This window comes from Metopolophium dirhodum, chromosome 8, assembly GCF_019925205.1.
Source record: "Metopolophium dirhodum isolate CAU chromosome 8, ASM1992520v1, whole genome shotgun sequence".
Lineage (NCBI taxonomy): Eukaryota > Metazoa > Arthropoda > Insecta > Hemiptera > Aphididae > Metopolophium > Metopolophium dirhodum.
In genome coordinates this window covers 12,211,297-12,233,892 of record NC_083567.1, presented here as the reverse complement: position 1 = coordinate 12,233,892, position 22,596 = coordinate 12,211,297, and the positions used below count along the sequence as shown (strand labels likewise).

General features: G+C 27.1%; 1 protein-coding gene across 1 annotated transcript; it reads right to left on the bottom strand.

The window, feature by feature from the left end:
- Window positions 1-476: 476 nt before the first annotated feature.
- On the bottom strand, window positions 477-22,493 carry LOC132950229 (anaphase-promoting complex subunit 1). The gene is made up of 32 exons (XM_061021551.1): window positions 22,158-22,493; window positions 21,945-22,103; window positions 17,339-17,579; window positions 16,643-16,737; window positions 15,937-16,093; window positions 15,266-15,399; window positions 15,079-15,209; window positions 14,499-14,609; window positions 14,200-14,421; window positions 13,857-14,040; window positions 12,251-12,417; window positions 11,982-12,183; window positions 11,854-11,914; window positions 11,318-11,784; window positions 11,109-11,261; window positions 10,862-11,029; window positions 10,010-10,181; window positions 9,646-9,926; window positions 9,353-9,537; window positions 6,869-7,103; window positions 6,609-6,771; window positions 6,186-6,548; window positions 5,599-5,725; window positions 5,317-5,538; window positions 5,048-5,249; window positions 4,099-4,334; window positions 3,770-4,033; window positions 2,841-2,979; window positions 2,404-2,595; window positions 2,159-2,345; window positions 1,963-2,085; window positions 477-762 (listed from the first exon to the last, which is right to left on the bottom strand). Exons 1-32 carry the CDS (start codon window positions 22,179-22,181, stop codon window positions 680-682), a joined length of 5,850 nt encoding a protein of 1,949 aa, XP_060877534.1. The 5' UTR covers window positions 22,182-22,493; the 3' UTR covers window positions 477-679.
- Window positions 22,494-22,596: the final 103 nt, after the last annotated feature.

Genomic DNA, 22,596 nt, shown 5'->3' with positions numbered 1-22,596 from the left:
TGTTTGTCCATCTCATTAAAATTCGAATATTGGGAAAATCTTTTCTTATTGAACATCTATCATCATTAGAACCACTATTCCAAATGTCAAGTTTGTACGTTTTGCATTTTGGCATTGGTGCTAATGTTGTGTATTTAAATTTGATTTTGCTAGATAGATGTCGCTCCTATAGTATTCTTACAACATCTTATTTTACCTTTTAGGGGTTGAATTTCCAAAAATCCTTCTTAGCGGACGCCTATATCATAAAAGCTATCTATATGCCAAATTTGAAACAGATCCATCCAGTGGTTTAGGCTATGCGTTGATAGATCAGTCAGTCAGTCACCATATCCTTTTATATTATATGGTATCTTGACTGTATATAGTATAGAGATATCATAGACATATTTATGTGTCTATGAGAGATATAAAAGTGTAAAACAATACACATTAAAATAATTACTTCAATAAAAACAAAACCAAAAAATTGAAGTTCAATATTTAAACTTTTAATTTAATTTAATTTTCATTATTCACGTTCCAAAATATATATTTTAAATAAATCAATGTAATATTGTACATACATTTTATAAATTATTAAAATATAATATATAAAAATAAACACAAATTAATTAGGTATTTAAATATACAGTATTTTGTACAACTATTACCTATAGATAAAAAAATAATATTAAAATTATGGACATATTTTACTTATTGTTTCCCATGATATAAAAAGCTCCTTAGCATATTGATACAATAAATGTGGGTCTGTCAAAGCTGAAAAATTAGATAAATTAATGTTAATTAGTTAATAAATAAAAATTCAATATATACTGCATGATTCTTAGAATATAAAATATTCATTCTCTTGAAAACAATTAATATTCTTTTAAAAGTTATATTTTTACTTATTTGTCATCATTATTTTTAAGTTTGTAACTTTTTTGAAATACAACATATTTTTAATTTAATGTTACAAAATAGAATAGTTTTTGGAGTATTTTGAATTAACTACATGTATTTTAAGTTTAGATGAACAATGTTGTAGATCGATATTTTAAGGGGCACCTCAATTGCTACTTAGCACCACTCATAAAAACTTTAAACGTTTATAACTAATTAACTACTCGTTTGAAATTTTTAAGCGTACAAAATGCAGTTTTAATGACTTTATATAATTAGTAAGAAAAATATTAAATCAAGTAAATACAGTGGTGTAGCCAAAGGGGCGGATGTTTTTGTGTTGTAACAACTCCTCTCACCAGTTAACAGTATTTATGTAAAAACATATATTTACTAAATATTTTAGATATTTAAAAATATCCTATCATATGCCATTATGTTCTATTTCATATTTTATATTATTATTATTATGAAGATTAATGACTACAATGGAGTATGAACCCCAAGCCATTTAAATTTTAAACTAAACCCTTTCCTACATACAAATCCTGGGCAAGCGCCTGAGAAAATATAATTGTTTTATTTAACTTAAGTCAATATAGTCAAAGTTATTAGAATCTAAATGTAAATTTATTAGTTTTTATAAAATTCAAAGTTAGATTAGTAACGAGAAGTGACAAGTTTTTGTCGGTGACAGTCAGATGACATCAACCGAATTGATTCTGAATGGAACGACTTCTATGTTCCTGCGCACAAGTTGTTTGTCCGATACTAATTTTATTAAAATAGAGATGTATAAATATTTTTTTAAATTCAGCGTAAAACAATATTTTCTGTTTACCAAAACAATACAATTTCAGTTTAAAATTTAAAATTGGAAAGTTGAAAAAGTGACTAAAAAATTTAAAAAAGTAACAAAAAAGTGATTAAAAATATTTATTATTATTTTAGATTATTAAATTAGTATGTTAATTTAAATATGGATATCATTCATTAAAGGATGGCAGCCCTGCAATTTAAGTTTATTTAATTTGACCGCCACAGTATTTTTCCAAACTAATATAAAAATCTTACCAAATTCGGGTATTTTGGATTTATGTGGAATATCCAATAATGTACAATATGCACTTTTGATCAACTCAGTTTTAGAGTCTTGATAATCTGAGGGGTCCCAACATACTTTAACTGAAATCCCTTCTATTACAACCAAAATAATAAAGCATAGTTAGTCTTGTTTATTTCTTAATCTAAGATTTAATAATTTTTTTACCTCTTTCCCAATTTTGAATCACAGCATCACAGGTCATTTCAATTGACGAGGCAAATAATATTGGAATTAATTTTCGTCTATCACTCAACTTTTCTCGATGAAAAACACTTGTACTTGCTGCCTCAATAAATAATTTTAATTGCCAACAATAAAAGCTACTAGGCGGTTGAGGTAGATTACATAAAGTCTAAAATAAATAATTATTACAATATTTTAACTAATAAAACAACAGTTATACTACATACCTTCATTATTGGCATCCAAAGAGGTAATAAAAATACTTTATCATGTACTATAGAATCAAATAATATTTGAGCATATTGCCGAGTAACAGTTATTTGATGGGGATTGTTAATTTTATCCCCTGTCAAATCTAAAAAGTAACGAACCATTTGAACAATTTTTGGATCAGACGAAAATCCGTATATAATTTCAGGCTGAAAAATATATTTTTTTAAGTTTTAATTTTGAGGTCTATATGATTAATTATTTATGTTTAAAATAATACGAGCTAGGTTTCCTTGTACGTTTACTGGTAAATAATAATATTATAGAACACAGGATCGTAATAGTAATAGAGCAATGCTTTGGACATAATAGTACGTCTGGAGCAGTATAACCATTGAACCCCAATTACAAACTTTAGAATTCCAAAAATTATAAATTAAGAATTATAACTTACGGAAATTGTCCAGGAATTTTTATCACTTAACATTAGATTTTGTGCTATTAGAGATTTGTAACCATTTGGATCTTCTGCATATGATAAGTGTCCAGCTTTATGTTTGACATTTAAGCAACTGACATTGTTTAACATATTTCTGTAATAAATTAATTTGAGTCATTATTAATATTTTTTATATATATTCTTCTTCAAACATTTTTGACTATTTATTAAATCTTAAATATAAACCACTTGACTTGCATAAATGTTTTTACAATAAAATATTTTTATAAAAACCAGAACTAATTAAAAAAAAAAAAAAACCTGTTTAGAATTTTGAAGTAGGGTCATTGGATCCCCCTTCTTCTATCATGCTGTCCCGTCTTGTATACTTCTATCCCCCATACTACCCATTGTATAGATTATTACAGATTGTATATATTCTTGTTTTATAATAAAAAAAAAACCAGAACTAAAAATGGGCTATTTTAAATTAAAAAAATTTTTTTTAACAAGATTTAAACTTAAAATTGTTATATAATACGTGTGTCGCAACGTCAATTATTTTAAATATTGATTACAATAAATGTTATTTCATTTGCCAGGTATTTTTGTTACATCCTATATATGTATATAAATATCATATTGTGATATTTGTTATTAAATAGTAAAACTTTAAATTATTTAAATAACGAAAAGGGTAATAATAAATATATTACAAATGGCATTAAAAGTAATTGAAAATATTGTTCAAACTTTCATCTAAACGTCTGTTGGTTAAAATAATAACTCAAAAATTAATTTTATAAATATAAAAAAAATCTATTAATGATAGATTTTATATTTTAAGATAAAACAATAATTTAGAGTTCAGAAAAAATGATAGTAAAAATAATTATGCAAGTTACAATCACAAGAAATACTGGTATATTTTAACATTTTCTTACACGAGATTATCCCAATTTCTGTCACGTTCAAACACTATTGACCAATATCTTCCATCGTCAACATGTACTTCTTTCAATAATGATAATTGTGGTAGTAAACACGGAGCTCTGACAGTATAAAATTGGTTTTTGTAATATTTAGTATCAAGAAAAATAACTTTTAAATGAACATAACATAAATCTCCAGAATCAATATCTCTTGGTAATACTATTCTTGGTTCAGTAGCTAAAATATAAAGATGTCTAAAAGCTTGTAAATGATACCTAAAACGATACATAAAATCAAATTTGATCAAATGCAAAATTTAATTTATAATTTTCATTTTTACCTGTTGTCATTACTATGAGTAGGAAATTGTGGATAAAATGCTATAATAAGTGCAGCTACAGCTTCTGGGGTTGTAGAAAGAGTGTATCTTCCACCGCCTAAAAATAATAATCCTAGCGCCATATGTGTAGCCAAGTGAGATCCATAAGTAATAACACTATGTGGAGATACACTAACTCTTGATCTCAAATATCTACAAATTCGCAAAACCTCTAAATCACCTGTACCTGCCATTACCTTAAACAAAACAAATAAATAAAGATTATTTTAACATGAGTTTTTATAATATGAGAGGAACAAGGGAGTTATTGTTTAATAACTAATAAGATATGGTCCATGATAAACTATTATATTAAAAAATAATATGAAATAGAGTTGATTAGAAGTTTTTTAGATTAGATCATATTATACAGTGGATGTATATACATTAATCATTTACAATGTCTAAAATAAACCAACTCTTATTTTATAGTTACAGGGAACAAACAACTCATGTGCATGAGCATAGAAACAAAGCCAATCAAGGAAATTGAACTAAAAAGTACTGATATTAAAATTCACTGGCATTGGAATGATACAATATGTGCAATGATGCTCTGTTCACTAAGAGACGGATGATTTGTCAAATGAGCAATACACATAGCTACATCCATTGTATATGAACTAAGTTATAAATATAATTCAGAACATATATTCAAATTTTAAATTTTAATATTGTTTTTATTCGAAATTTATTATGTAAAATTAAATTAAAATTTCTAATAACATTAATACAACAGTTTCTCCAAAATTTAAAATTTAAAATATACTCAAAATAACTCCCCATCTAGAACTATTATATATTTATAATATGTCATGAAAATAATTTGATCAAGAGATTTACTCAAAACAATGGCAAGACCAACATGCAATTTTTGTTAGATTTTTAATGATAAGTAGAAATAACTTACCATGGATAATGATATAAGAGTAACATTTATACAAGTTTCAATTGTTGATTTTCCACAAAGTTCAGCAACTGATTTACTACATAATGATATAAACATTTGGCAGTAAGATAAAAGAGTATTGAAAGCTTCTTCATTAGCAGATCCAGCAAAACGTAAACCCATTGCCATACTACAGCCAGCTACAATATTGCAGTATGTTTGACTAAAAACAAATGCACAATTTTATATAATAATAAATTGATTTATGGGATAATTTATTAATAACATACTTAATGGTTTCTAAATCAGGATTGGCCATTCCTGGTTTAGGCTTTACTAAGCAATAGCGTTGAATAGATTGAGGTACAAACTGTTCTATCCAATCTTTTGTGGGTAATATGGAATTCCACATTATTAAGCCTCTAGCTAACATTTTAAGTAATATAAATTCAGGGTTAATGAAATCTAGTAGATATGGGGAATCAGGTATGCTCATCCAATTTGCTACAGCTCTATAAAAATATAATTTTTCAATATAAAAATGTATGATTACATAAACTTAAATAACTTACTGGTTTCCTGTCTTAAAATACATCATTCCTAAGGCTAAAGTAGCACCTCTTGAAGTTACATCTACATTTACCATTTCCCCTTCACGGATTTGATAACTGGGATTAATGTATTTATCCTTTTGTGCTCCTTAATAAAAATTAAAAATACTATTTATAAAAGTAATACAACATTATTTTAGATAAAGTTAATACAGTTGATGTCTGATAGATTGACACGGTAGCAGCAGCATTTATCATTAAATGTAGTCCAAACAAGTCGCGGTATGTGATTCGGTTGCGCTATATTTATTCCATTATGCTGTGAAAGTATTAGTGTATATCACATCTAAGTATGGAGAACCCGGTTTTGCTTATTAGTGATGTGTCAGTTTATTTGACACCAATTGTAATAAATGTATCATATTATATTAAACTAATAAAGTAATAAGTAATAACTAATTGAAATATAGAATCTGATTACTAAATAGATTTTAAAGTTACTAAATGTTAAGTACATAATATACGTATTATCTATAGGATAAATGAATATTTAAGTTTTAAAATCATAAGTAAATAATTTATTTTAAATATTTCAATTCTTTATTTACCTGTAAGTGGTTTTTTATGTCCTCCAACCATATAGTAATGCAATGTATCAGCAATCGATAAATCACTAAGGCCAACAACATCTGAACCTTTACCTAATACAACTAAACCAAGACCAAGACTTGCTGCTAATGAATACGATTCCCTATCAATACTATTATCCATTTCTGGACCAGGTGGTCGGCCTATCTCGGATAACAGTGCTTCTGCTATATGTCTGTGGGCAGTTTTTTGGTAAAGAAGACCAATACTTAATAATGCTGCTATTTGCAAGTTTTGACTCATATCTAATTCAATGGTAGTTGGAGGTAATAAAGATTCAATAAAGATACACAACATTCGTGTAATTTCTGTATCCATAGTACCTAAAAAATAATAAAATAATTAATAAATAGTATAATATGTATGATATTATAGAAAAATACCTCGTTTAGCTGCTGCTAATCCAATAAGTATAGCAATACTGATCATTTCATGAGATCTACATAGATATTCATAAGTATTCATTGTAGCTAAGTTAGTAATATGCCTGTTTAAGCCCAGTGCCATAAGAAATCCAGCATGTTCTGGTAGTGCTTCTGGAGTACTCTGCATGAATGCATACAAATTATAATATTAATTATTAATTATTATAAATATATAACAAAAATAGTATTAAATAGTAAATAATATGACGGTTTATTACTCTTGGTTTATTGTATAGAATCCACGTGGAATCAATATTATCAGCTGAAGGCATTATTCGTAATCCAGCAGCTACTCCATTATGGAATAATGGCCAAAGATTCATATTAGGAACAATATCTATATGGGTAAGTTCAACTGCAGCACCACGTGGTGTTTTACCAGATAAACAAAGTTTTGGTAATGGAAGTGGTTCAGTTATAACAGGTTGTATTGATCTCATAGTGAACATTCCTCTAATGATATAATAATAAAATACAATTACTACCTTTATGTTTTAAGACATTTTCATTTGTTAATTGTATTCATGTCATTTTATTAGTGTCGGCCTGGCCCATGGATCAGTTTTTTTAAGAGGCACCATCATGAAATACAAAATTTACTTGACATTTTGGGGAAAAAATTACCACTATCTTTTTTCCTTTAAAAATACATTAATTCAAATTCTGATTTATAGAATTTTTAAGTAGATTAGGTTAGGTTATGTTAGACAATATATTCAAATTACTGATATTTTTTCTACTAATATTAGAGTATCCTGTGGCTATACAAACTTCTATTTTTCAAATGAGAATCTCCTTTTTTACTGCAAATTATTTAGCAGATGATGTTCTTGTAAATGTAGATGTATCTAAATTTACATTAATTTTTTTACTTTGATAAAAGTAAAAAAAGAAGATTCCTATTTTAAAAACAGAAGTTTGTGTTGTAACAACATCATTTTTAAATGGTATAAAAAATCTCAAGTATTCAAAAATCTTCAAGAGTATTTAGAAATTCTAAAAATCAGAATTTGAATATAATATGTACAATTTAAGTAAAAAATAGGGTGAGCATAGGTACTTAAAAAATCACTACGTATAATATTAACGCAAAGCCTAACAAGGGGAATCATTCGTTCAGTAATAAACTATGAAATTATTGAAATATTTTTAACAGCAAAATAATAAATAATAATTATTAATTACATAGAAACGAAATTAAGGAAACCAAAATTATATTTATATTGTCTATAGAATTTTAACTTTGAAGACAAATCCATAAGCTATACCTATGCATAATATTATTCATGTAAGCTTTCAAAAGTAAATGTAAAATCTTTATCATTGTTTAGTATTTAATTATATATATATATAGGTAGATGTATAGTATTATAAATCAAACATATTTTTGTATGCAACATTTACATGATCGCTGAATCCAACAGCGGAGCCGCTACAGGGCGGGGCCCTCATGGCCTCGTCTGAGCCCATTGTTTCTAAGGAGATATAAAACCTAACTTAACTTGCAGTACCTAGCACAATTAATCCCAAAAAACCTCTTATTTATTACTTGAAACTTGTACTGTTATAATTTATAGTGCCCTGCTCACACTATAAAAATAGGCAAGCATCTGGTCCCTGTCAAGACAAATTGCGTACGGTTAAATATATCAATAAATACTTTACGGGGTCCTTACTCCCAATATAGAACAGGCACACGCCAAACAAATAAAAAAAAGCAGCTAAGTGAATGTCGCTCTGCTGTACAATAGATTACATGTGGGTGAATGAATAATGGATTGTATTAAACTTGTACGCGACCCTAAAAAAATCGGAGGGGCCCCGGCCAGGCCGACACTGCGTTTTATAACCATCGAGTTATTTTTATATTTTAATAATATTTAGTTAATTTTACTTTCTTGATTTTTAATTGAAATGAAAAGTCTGAATTTTGAAAACTTCAAGAATCTGTGTTAAATAGGAAAATAATAAATATGTAACTCAGTAATGATAAGTAGGTGGGTAATTTAGCTAGCTATAATATGAAATATTAATGGGAGGGATTTGATACCACACTCAAGCGGTATAACCACCTGAATTCATAAAAACGTCGGCGTTAACGGTCCCAAAATATTTATATTTTAACTTTTCTCCTAAACTATGATAGCTAGAAAGTTGGTTGATAACTCATTAAAAAGGGATTATCAAGTAGATACAAAATGTGGAATTACAATTTAAAAAAAAAAATGATTTAATTTTTCACAGATAAAAAAAAGTTATTTTTTGCTAGATTTTCATTTAGCGAGGTAGTTTCCCGAAACTGGAAAACGGATTTTGTTGTTTGGGGTCTTGTTGGATTTTACTTTATCTCCAATCGTTAGTTCACTATAAAGCTATAATGCTGAAAAACATCAAAAAACGTCCAATAAAATTTGTTCAAATTTTTTTTTTTTATGTTCGGTAGTGAATTAACTATTAAAGATAAGGTTCTGAAAATCTTCACTGCACTTCTCCTAACCAATGTGAATCTAACAAGACCCCAAACAACGAAATCCGCTCTCTGGTCTTTTCTGGATTCAAATTGTTATACCGCTTGGGTGTGATATCAGTTAAAAAATTTCTAAAAATTAAAAATCAAGAAAGTTCACATGTCGATCTCTTGGCAAGTTTTTTATGCAAATGATTCATATACCAATAATAGCACTTTTCATATTAAGTTTTACCTGCCAACTGGTAGAGCCATTGTTCTTGAGCAAATTGAGTACAAATATTTTTCTTGTTCCTCAACAAAGTCATGATCACTAGCTTCTGGTGGTTGCTTAATACCTATGGTCACTGGGTGACAAGATTGTAAAAAATTTCTCACATCCGTTATACGATGATCTTTATTCCATAATAATTTCAAAACCTGTATAACAAATAACAATGTTATAATGTTTGATCATTATTTCAACAAAAAGTGATTTTATATTTTGTAGAAATAAGATTAATTGAAACACTAATAAATAATTTGTACCTCATCATCCAGATTTCCCATGCCATCCTTTATAATACCAGTGTCTGTTTCACTCACATCATTCCAATTGTTAGATTTATCCATATTTTTAGAATTAATTTTTTTATTGTTATTTTTATAAAATGTATTTAATGTCTGTGATGCTAAATCTTCTCGCATAATTAATTCATATGTAGATTTTGGCCAATTTGTAGGTGGACTTTCTCTGCATTTATCAATAACATCACATAGCAATATTGCAACTCCAGGTGGGTAAGTTAATAGAGTCTGCTGTGTAATTCCTACAAACATAATGAATATAATTTAAATCGATTATAGTCTAATTATAAAATTAACATAAATAAATACTTTTTTGTGATTTTACCTATTTTAGACATAAAAAGTGTAGCGTGTTGATATTTTGATACTTTATTTTTCAAATTTACATTCTCTAAAGAAATGCTTTCATTTTTATTTAATTTTACTCCAGCAGGATTTATTATTTTAACTAATGCATTTATGTGAGACTTCTTTTTTAAACACAATAAACCATAGATCTGTGAAAATTAGAATTGTACGTAAACATAAATATTCAAAACTTGAATACAGTTAACTCTAATTAATATTCTTTGACCAATAGTCAATACATCGAATTATATAAATTGCATTTTATATTTTATATTGCAATTAATCATAAAAATGAATGTTTCAAGTTAATCTGTAAATTAAATTAACATATGAATCTATAAGTTAAAAGTAAGCCCTGCCTGAACGTGTCGTCTTTTTGAATAAAATATGTAGAACATAGCAAATTTGCATTCAGCATTCTTAACCAATTTTGTGTGTTAAGCTTTAATATTAGAATGAATTTATTTATAATCCATTTTAAAGGTAATAATGTTATCTGTATTTGAAAAATGTTATTTTACTATATTTCAATTATTAAGGAAGTTATGAGTATGTAAAATATTGCAATTTAAAAATGCTAATAACTTTTTTAAAATTAAAATATCATAAAACACTGACATACAAACTCAGATGTTTTTTAATAATATATAATTTAATTTTAATATTAAAAATGATAATATAAAATTGGTTTTGTTAAATACAAATTTGATATACTTAACATTGGTAAGAAGGAGACAACACACCAGTCTGTGACGTCCTCTTATGTAAAACACATTAGTATGCATTCAGTAATAAGCGTATCTTATCGAAATAAATAATATTGATTTACCTGAATTATATTCTTGGTCCTTCTATTGACATTCTCTATACAAGGATAAGGATTAGCTTCATAATGTTTCATTAGCAAGAAACACAATCTGAAGATGTTAGGCGGACTTGATTCAAAATATGATGGAATTATAAGGGTTTCCCGATTTTCTTCACTTATTTGACTCAACTAAAATTTAAATATATAAAATACCAAAAACAAAATGTATGCGTATTTTCAGTATTATAAGTAATTACTATTAACTTACTCCTAATGATAAATAATTCCTGTTATAAAAATTTGGATAATCTTTCCAATAATGATAAACATATTCATCTAATTTCAAATCAGTTGCTAATTGATATAACAATTGTACAACCATTGGTAGCAAATTCGTTTTCATTGTATTAAGCTTTAAGTCCTTGAAAAAATAGAATAATTAATATAAATTAATTTAATTAATTTAATTATACATACTTCATAAACTAAATGTAAAGAAAATAAAACATCATAGATGTATGGAAATAGTATTGCATTTGTATCAATATTATTTTTCAAGTTTGAACGTTGATGAAAGTTTGGATTATAATTATTTAGTTTATTTTTCAACCCAAGTGAGGCTGCTATATTATTTCCCCGGAAACTGTTAAATGATGATTTTAACATAAATGTCCAGTCTTCATCACTGCCAATATCTAAAACCCTCTGTTTTTTTGATTTTGCTGGTGTATCATTATATGTATTCAAAGAATCTTGTGTTAATGGCAATGATTCTAAGTTATATCCTATGAGTCTAAGTAACATCTGGATAAATAATTTCCATTCCTCTTCACCTGATATATTTTGAGTGCCTGGTGCATTTCGAACTGTATACCATTTTATCATTAGCTCCATGACAGTTGATTTTTTAAGGACATTTTTTAATGTGTTTAAACATTTAGTAACTAAAAGAATATAAAAAAAAAAATTTATAATATTGTATAAATGTATGATTTGTACTAGTAACTACTAACCTAATGGGGATGAACTAACAACTGGAAAATCAACTCTAATCATACTTCCATCTTCATGAACCTATATGTTACACAGAACACTTCATAAATTTACTGTTATGAATTGTTAAATAAAAAAAAAAACTTACTAATGTAACCCGAGAAGCTATAGGATCTCTTAAATGCTCTAATTCTACTTTAGATGCATAACAATTCAATGATGATTCAGAATATGGTGTTTCAAAATGTCTTACAAGTTGCGAGTCATAATCAGAAGATGATACAATGCTGTTAACATTTTCATTTATTTGAATATCTTCATTTCTTGTAGATGATAATAAACTTTTACGACTATGTTAAAAAATATTTAATTAATATTATACTAGATTAAAAGCATTAATTTGAAATAATCTATTACTTTAGTAATGGAGTTCCGATAGTTGACCTGTTTGTTGCTGTAAAATAAGATGTATTCTCATCAAATACTGACGACATACTCCCCAATTGGATAGAACCAATAATTAATATTCCAGAATATAATGAAATATTGTTTTGACAATCCATTATCACGGTTAATTTTTTTGACTAAAATATAAATGTGTATATTATGCATAAATTATTTATAATCGATTATATTTAAAAATTATAATTAATAATTTAATAATATAGGTTGATGACCAAAATAATATATATAACTATTACTTATTGTTGATACTAATGTTAATTATTAAAATTATTTTAAAAAGGCACACATACTATATATTATTATATTACTTTAATAGTAATAATTTAATAATTAAATAGTATTATATAGGTATTTATACTAATTTAGTAATTATATGAAAACTGTTTATAACAATACTATAAAATACCAGAATCATTGCTGTAATAAATTTACCCAAAGAGGGGTAGAAAAGATTTAATGCCAACGGTGTGTTTGTATAACTAATGTCTGACTGCGAGTTTACAATTATTGTTTATGATTTAAGAACAACTTTGAATAAATCCATTAGCGTGTAGGTTACTACTCGTAATCTACACGTCACAGTAAAGTAAAATATTATTGTGTATATTCTAATGTTTTAAACATAAATTCTATTGTTATGTGTCGATAACGACAACGACAAAAGGCGATAGACGGCAAAGTTGACAATAACACTAATGGTGATGTATTATTATGTAATGCATTATTGTAAAAGTATGTACAAATGAAATTATAAGATTTAATATTATCAATCAAAAGTAAAAACACAATTTATATTTTTTTCGGAAATGGGGGGGGGGGGATTGATATATATATTATAGTATAAATAAACTATTAGTAGAAAAATTATACATTTTAGATACACAATGTTACTTACATTTTAATAAAAAAAAGTTAGTTAAATAATTCTTATTAACTATTGAGTTTGCTGTATAGTGTGTTAAACCTCCAATCATTAAGAGGACGCCACGCCCGTATGTGTTGTCTCCGTCTTACAAACGCGTAAACATACAAAATTTACGCTAAAAAATTCAAGTTTTATGCCGTTAGCTTAAAAATTAGAGTGAATCAACCTATTATGAAACTTGACGGTAAGAACATTATCTGTGTTTTGTTGGAAGTTTTTTTTACGATAATTCAGTTTTTAAGTAAATTATAGCGTGTATATTAATGTTAATAAAAAATGATCATAACTCACTTAAAAACTGAATTATTGTAAAAAAACTTCCAACAAAACACAGATGATGTTCTTACCATCAAGTTTCATAATAGGTCGATACACTCTAATTTTAAAGCTAACTGCATAAAACTTGAATTTCTGAGCGTAAATTTGGTATGTTACACGTTTGTAAGGCAGAGACAACACATGCGGGTGTTGCGACCTCTTAACTATCTCAAGTTAATTGAATTTGTTAAGTAATTTTTATTAAAATATTTATAAATATATTAAATTAATTAATATTATAATAATATTTATAACACTATTTAATAGAACATTCATGTTAAGTTTTTGTTTGTAATTGGTATAATTAATAATTACTGGTAAATATGCTGCATCTTTTGCTAAAAGAACTGTGACATTTCCCAAAGTAATATCACTTATATTTGTTTCCAATTCAACACATATTAAGTGGGTCTTTTTAGGTAAAAGATAACATAAAAGACGGTCTCCAACAAAATTTGAAGCAATAAATACTTTTGTTGAAGCACATAAATCTTGATTCCTAAACACAAATACAAAATTATAATCAACATTAATTGTGGAGCATGGACGATTTGAAGTACCTAGTCAAAGTTACTTGATTTTATGGAAATTATAAATGAGAAAACCAATTTAAATAGTATAACCTTAAATTTAGTTAAATAAATTTAAAAATGTATACCCTTTTGTATTTTGATTTTCTGTCCACATATATTCTAAACAAATATCAGGACTAACAGGTTTAGAGTTATTATCTCCATACATGCTTCCATGACCAAGCCTAGCATTAACAATACAAGACATTGACGTTGGGGTGTTGTATGTTTGATTATTAGTAATAGTAGCATTTAGACGCCTTTTTGAAGTATTTGATGGACTATTCCAAACGGAGGAATTGTAATGACTAAAAATGACAATTTACATTTTTAAATATACAAACTATTTATACATGCGTTAATTAAAACTTTAATATAATTAAACCTGATTCCAGTCATAGGACTCAGAGTATTGAATGGTGACATTATATTAGGGGTACTTCTTCTATTGTTGAAAGGGAATGGGCTAGAATTCACTGGATGATTTAATGAAAGTCTAAAAAAAAAAATTATTTAAATTTTTTTTTAAAAGGATGTCAGTGCACTATTTGATTTTTTACTCGTTCACAATATTGCAAATTTGGTCTCAGCAGAACCAATCTTGTGTTGTTAACTTTAATATTAGTGTGAAAAGAACAAGTAATTACATCTCTTCTTGCAAGACAAAGCATGAACATTGGCAAACACAGATACAGTAGCAGTAACAATGCAAACAAAGCTAACAATGCAAGATTGATTTTGTTGAACACAAATGTTATGTTGCGCCTGGATTACACAGAGAAAAAAAATAAATGCGGCGACATAGTCTTAAACGTAAACCGTCATTATGTCCAAAATATATTTTTATATTTTATACAATTTGAGATCATAAAAAACGTTAAAAATTTTTTTTTTGTAAAACGATAATATTTTTTGAGATAATGAGTGTTTATTATTTGTAGTTAAAAGAATCACCCTGTACTTGCCTATCAGAAAGAAACCCTGAGCCAGCTACTAATGAGCTCGACATAGCATTCATTTGATTACTATTACTGGGAATGTATGATGGATTTGTTGTAGAATATATCGAATCTTGACCACACATAATATTGCATTCCTGTATATCAAGGATAAAAAAATAAAAATGCACCTTCATTAAACATAATAGCTTACTTCTGTCGTAGGCTTCCTGATCTTCCATACACTGTGTAGACCATTTAAAATGTCATACATTAAACATATATTAAACTCAATACTGGTGAAAACTATAGTAGTTAAACAATCTCTGGCATACTGTAATACACTTCCTACAAAATTGAATTAAATATATTAAATTTTCTATCTCGTGCAACGCATAGTGATGTTATTTAATACACAATATTAATAATATAATATAGTTTTATTTATAGTATATATTAATTCTAATGTATGGTAGAATAATAAGTAATAACTAATACATATAATATTAAACTAGGGGTTTTCAACCTTTTTTGGATCCACGGTTCTTCTGATTTTGATGGTTTTATTTTCTTCTGCAATCACGGCTTCCTTGATAATAATTGGTGACACCCCACCCCCTGGACATACAGGTTGAAAACCCCTGGTTTATATTCTGTCCAACTAGAGAATACGCTAGTTCTGTGCATGTACTCTGACGGAATAGTGATCTCTGAGGTAGGGAGGCCTCATTTCTTTCTCAAAGTAACCTGCACTGTGGTGGTCTCGGTGGGAATAACTGTGTGGCTCAGTAACATACGGGTTTATGCAGAACATATCGATTTTTATTGGACCCTGGCGTGTTCTATTGTTGGACAATAATAGATGATTAAAATATTAATAAATACCTTGTTTTAATAAGAACAAAGGCAAAACTTCTTTTAACGGTTGACTCAATGAGTATATAGTAGGCAACGGCAAAGATTTTCCTGTCATATCAATAGGCACTTGACCTAAATCTCTTTCAATTAGTATGCCAAAACTTGTATTCCAAACAGATGTTACCTAAAATAATTCAAATTTTAATAGTTATTGATTTCTGACAATATTAGTGCTTCGATTTGAACGCGCTTCCAAAATCAAATCAAAATATGCTCATAAAACTGTTTATATTAATATAAAACAAATCATAGCAATATATATAAATTAATTTATTACTGGGTTTGTTAAAATTAAAAAAAAAAACAAATAAATGGAATAAAAATGTAGAGAAAATTAGGTATGATAAAATATTTAGGTAGGTAGACTTTGAATTAATCTGTTTTACTTCTCCAACTTGAATTGGCATTTTAAATTAAAATCTTTCTTGTAATTATTCAGTTTTTGCAATAGCAACACAATAGTTCAATATGCCATAAAAAGTAAATTACCTTAAAATTGTAAAATATGCTTTAAAAAAATATTAACATTAAAATATTATGGTATATAATAGTTTGTATTTTTAATCACATCTTTATGAAACATATTTAATGCTTTCTAAATATATAATACAAAATATGCACATTTTTAAAAATCTGGCCTTTGTGATAATGCTTACTCATTTTGATAACATACCTTAAAATATAATGGTGTATGCCAAACATCTCCTCCTTCAGAATATAAACTTATTTTTTTTGCATCAACTATACATATGCATGGAACTGTTTTTTCTATAAAATAATATGCACAATGAGTAAAAATGAATTTAAATTTAATTTATATATAAAAATGATACCGATAGCAAAGGATGAAATGTGGTATAATTGCAGAAATATAAAGCTAAAACAATAATCTAATATATAAATACCTACTACCTAATCTATAGGTAATAATATGTATTCCCTTTAACATTTGCTTATAATTGATTTAAATTTAGTTTTTGATTTTACCATCTTGGTGGAATACTAACAATATATTATATAATTAGGCCTTCCCATCGGTGGCCCTAGGGTAATTTTAATAGAACAGAGGGGGACAAAATGAAACTAGTCAAAAAAACTATTATTCTGTACGAATATAAAATGATTGGTTCACTGATTAAGTGATAAGCACCAAGTATTTAAGAAAGTCTATGGCATCATGTATGGTATTAAATATGAAAAAAGTGTATGGATTCAAAGCAAATTAAATTTTTTTTTTTTACCAGTTTGATTTATCGGTTTAAATATAGGTTTCAAAAAAAAAACTGATACCACCGATATCGAGTATCAGCCCATCCCTGGTATATAATACCACTATTACTTAATTTTATTTATAAGTGATGGGATATACCTTCAGGTTTTATTTCACTGTCATTTACTTCTGGTGAAACATTGAATTTACTCCATAAAGCATGTGTGACATTAGTTTCCATAGTATAAGTACAGATCAGTGATCTACAGCTTGGAGTATAGTCTTCTTTATCAGCAGCAGATTTACAAGCATTTCCTCGGCTATGCACTACTATTTTACCAGAAACATATAATTCTTCTTCAGCTCCATCTTTTTCTCTCAAAATAAATTTTTCTTGGGACTACAATAAAATAAAAATGTCATAATAAAAAAGGTGGGTAAGTGGATGTTGCTCTGCTGTACAGTAGGTTACAAGTGGGTCAATATAATGGACGGTGTTAAATTGAAATTCAATGACATAATATCATTGTATAAGAAAAACGATTCTGAGCGAAAATGGTCAGACAGCCTATAATTTACTATTTATATTTGATGATATTATTGTGAATAAAGTAATTTATATATTTACCTTTTTACGTGGAACCTTGTTTTAAATTTTAAATCCTTAATAACTATAGCTATAAAAGTTGAACATTTTATAAATTTTTAACTACAAAATGATTATTAAATTTTAAGTTTAATAAATTTTGTCAAAATTCAAACTTTAAATGCTTATAAAAAATATTGTGCCTATGTATTTTTAATAATTTTTAACTGCTATTGTAATAATATATCAGGAGCCTTGCATTAAATTTTTATGTTGTTTTTTCTGACGCTTTTTTGAAATCTATTGAGAATTTTAAAATTTGACCTCTCAAATGCACCAACTAGATTCATTTTCCCATCAAACAAGATACCGTTGAAGAAAATCAATGCAGTTTTACTGCCCCAAACCATGATGACAGACACACAAAAAATCAATACATTCATCGTTCCACTCAGAATCTAAAATCAAAAAATCTTAGGTGAACATTTTCTAGGCAGTCTAATAAAATAATATAATGCATAAGAAGTCAAACAATGATTAAAATAAATTATTTAGCTATGAAACAATTTTCAAAAGGTTCTATATTAATTATTATTATTGGCCAAGATATTAGACTATACCTAGATAACTAATTTTTTTGTTGTCTTTTAAATTAATACGCTAAATTGCGGAGGAAAAATAGGGAACAAAGTTGACAACCATACCTTTTTAATCTCTGCAAAAATTATGAAACACAATCTGTTGACCTTGACAACTATCAACCTGTCTTCCTTGCTCAATGTTTTAACTGACCATCTATACTTTATTGTTATGATATATTTTAGTTTTTTTTCTATAAATATCAACATGTTTTTCGTTGGGTCAAAATATTTGAAAATGTAATACAAGATTCCTCATAAGTTGTTGAAATAGCAGAAGAAAAGTATTTAAGATACATAGTCATGATTGCCTTTTTTTATAAGCATTTAAAGTACAAATTTTGACAAAATTCATTTATTGAAAATGTACAAATTATTTGTAGTTAAAAATGTAGTGTTAAATTTGTATAGCTAAGGATTGAAATTTTAAAACAAAATTTCTTATTAATAATTCATACTGCAACCAACAAATCTAATAAATATTTTAATAGTTTTTTTTTTGTTATAGACATTTTAAAATAAGGTATCTGAACAAAAGATAACAATTTTAGTTATTTTGTTGCAATTTAAAAAAATATTCTTCGTGGAAACTTCAAACTTTAAAGTATATTATTATGTTGTATACACACAATGACATTTTCAAATTCAATTGCTTTGGCTAAAATTCATCAAACCTACTGTATTACAAATGTCCAATAAAAAAATTAATTTATTTAATATCAAAAATATCATAAAATATACTTCGTAATATAGGCTGTCAGATCGTCTAGGCCCAGAATCGTTTATCGTATTTAATGAAATTATATCATTGAATTCAAATTTAACACTTCTGTTACAGCAACCCTTCTAGACACCTAGGGTACAGCTGAGCGGTATTCCCCTTTTTTTGTAATTATTTTATTTTATGAAATTATTTAAAGGATATACTTATTATTCTAAATGTTAAGTACTTTATACAAGCTTATGTATGAATGTACGATAATATAACTTTTTACAATATTTTATATTATCATATTTAATATTAGCTGACATGGCAATGCTTTGCTATTGCTAGGTTTTTGTGGTTGTTCAACTCCTTTTGGGTGTAACATGGCTTTTTAAGTGTAAATGATATAATATTTTTATTTATAGCCATTCCAAACGATGTCGTACATGAGATTTGCTTGCGATTATGCGAGCATTATACATATTATCAGGTAGGTAATATAATTTAACACTAAAGTATCAAAAAATTGGTCCACAGAAACTGTGATTTGAACTTGTTGCATTCTGTACTAAAATACAAAGGCTTATTATATTAATAATAATTATTATTAAAACCAATAAGAACCATACATAATAAAAAAATCTTAATTTTAAAATCTCAAAATCCCTGTTTGAGAACCATCCAGGGTTAGACCTCTTATTTATCTTTATTGCGACAAAATGTAGCCCATCTTCTTCCCTAAGATCTAATCTATTCTTACATCAAATTTCATCACAATCAAATGACCGGTTTAGGAATGCATAAAGGACATATGTAGCTATAGGTAACGTACACATGTTTATATTTTATTGTTTTAATTTAGACTTCTGATTTAAGAGGACGTTACATCGACATTTGTAGTATCCGTCTTAAAAGTGCATGACATAGCAAATTGTATGCTCAGAAGAATACATGTAATTAAAAATTAGAGTGAATTGACCTCTGATAAAATTTAAAGGTAAGATTATTATATATGCAATCTTATTGGCTTATTATTATTATTATCTTAATTTTAAAGCGAGTGATGAATATTTTAAGATGTAGAAACAATTTACAATTTTGTTCTCTTAACAATGAAGTCTAGACACTCAAACCAATTTACCCATGAACTAAAATACATTTTAGCAGATTTTGCTGAAGATGACTAATGACTAGACAGTAAAATTTAGACTTTCAATTTATTGTTACAATAGATGTAATAAATGGTATTAGACTATATTAGTCACATGCATAGGCGTGTGCACGGGGCAGCAGAGGCAGCAAATGCTACCCCTGGACTTTCTTTGCTACCGGGGGCGGCAAATATTAAATAATGGGCTTCGGTAAAATTATATTTCCACAAATGATTTTTTTTTTTTTTTGGTCAAGTATAGAAATAAATATTTTATGATTATAGAATTTATCAGTATAAAACTAATGAACCTGTCAACTATATAAAGAAATAGCAATGATTTTTAATCGTAAATATTATTATCAATTTTGGTCAACAAATTTAAAAATAAACTGGGTTTTTAACGTTATCGTAATATTGTCTTGTGCATTGTACACTAATATGCCATGACGATGCTGGGCCACAACATTAGGGATAGATGATATTAAATAATCTTGTAAATTTGGATATTAAAATAGAAAATTATAACACAGAATTTGACCTATTGAATAAATATTTCCATATTTTTAAAGAATCATTAATTTCTGAGATAACCCTTTTGAAACAATTAGAAGATACTCCTAAAGGTACTTGCTCTGGTTCTGTTTATAAGTGGCTTGACAGGTTAAAAAAATGTGATCGATCAAATATTTTTAATAACTTTTTTCTATGTTTAAAAATGTTTGTTAGTTTGTTATTATCCCTGTCACGAGTTGTGGTTGTGAGAGGAGTTTTTCTAAACTTACCATTGTTAAAAGCAAACTTAAATCTACCATGATACAAGATAGATTAAATGCATTATTGTTTCTATTTGTCGAACAAGAATTAACTTCTTCTGTAAATATTGAGTGTAATTGATGAATTTAAAAATTTAATACCTGTAGAGCGTAGATTAGTATTATAAGTTTGTAAAAAACTGTATGAATGTTAATAAGAGGTTTTATTGTTTTATTTACTACCAATTGTTATTACTTTAATTATTATTATTTTTTAAATATATACTTTATATTATTATTAATGTTTGTTTATTTTATCATATTTTAAATAATAATTGTTAACTATAGGCTTGTGGAAAAGTACAACTTAAGTGGCTTAGTACCTTACTGTACAACTGTTTATCCAAATAAACAAATAATCAATACAACTTTAATTTTGATACCCAACAGCAAAATAAGTAAAACTATGGGCTGGGTTTAATGGTGAATTTGAAGAATGGGCCGAATTAATCTCTTGCTGCCCCTGAAACCGGAGTCTGCACACGCCTATGGTCACATGCAGATCTGCACAGCCATATTTGATTTACATTGATGATGACTAATAACTAGACACAATTATTTTTTAACACTTAAATATATTGTTTTTTTTAAAAATAATATTCATATGTTTTGTTACTTTATCAAACTGATGATGTAAAATATATAATAATATTAATTTAAATACATAAAACTCAACTAGGAAGTAACATCTCAAGTTCTACTATTGTAAATCATTATTTATGATCAGTGTAGAAATGTTTGAATCTGAAAGAGGTAAATAGTTTACCATCTAATTATTTAACTTATTACACCTATCATTTTTTTACCTACTGTTATTAATGAAGTTAGCTTATCCTTAAACAATAATTACACAACAATAAGAATACATACATGCGTATTATCTGAAGTGTCCAAAGATAGATCAGTTATTGTTTTTGATAAAAATTCATCAGCATGAAGTTCTGGTCGATCATAATACCCAACTGATGGAGTATTCACTTCACCAATGAATCTATTTTTTACATGTTGCCGCCCAAAAGGTATGAAAACCTGAAATTATTGTTATTAATATCCGGGAGATGAAAAAAGTCAGGAATTACTTACTTGTGGATTGGTGGCGGCCAACATTGTGTTATATTCATCCAGATTTAAAGCATTCGAAATAATCGGAAACAAATATGGATAGTATACGATAGCAATACGGCCCACGGGTGTTTACTGTTTAATAATAATACAAATTAAAAATCAGCAATCCACGCCAAGCGATAATATAATAATCATAAGGATTGAAAGTCACTAGACGATCCTTAGTAGTTAGTGGACGGTACTGAGTACTGACCACTATTTGGTATTAAACGGGATTCGTATTTATTATTTCCGATCTAATATTCAGTGATGATATGAATCGATAATCACGTTTTTCAAAATTTGAAATTACGGAATTACCGGGGATTATCAATATCGTATGATAAGAAAACAAAATAATTAACAATAAACATTAGACAGTGTGGCCGTGTGTAAAATAACAATATTTTTTTAACGG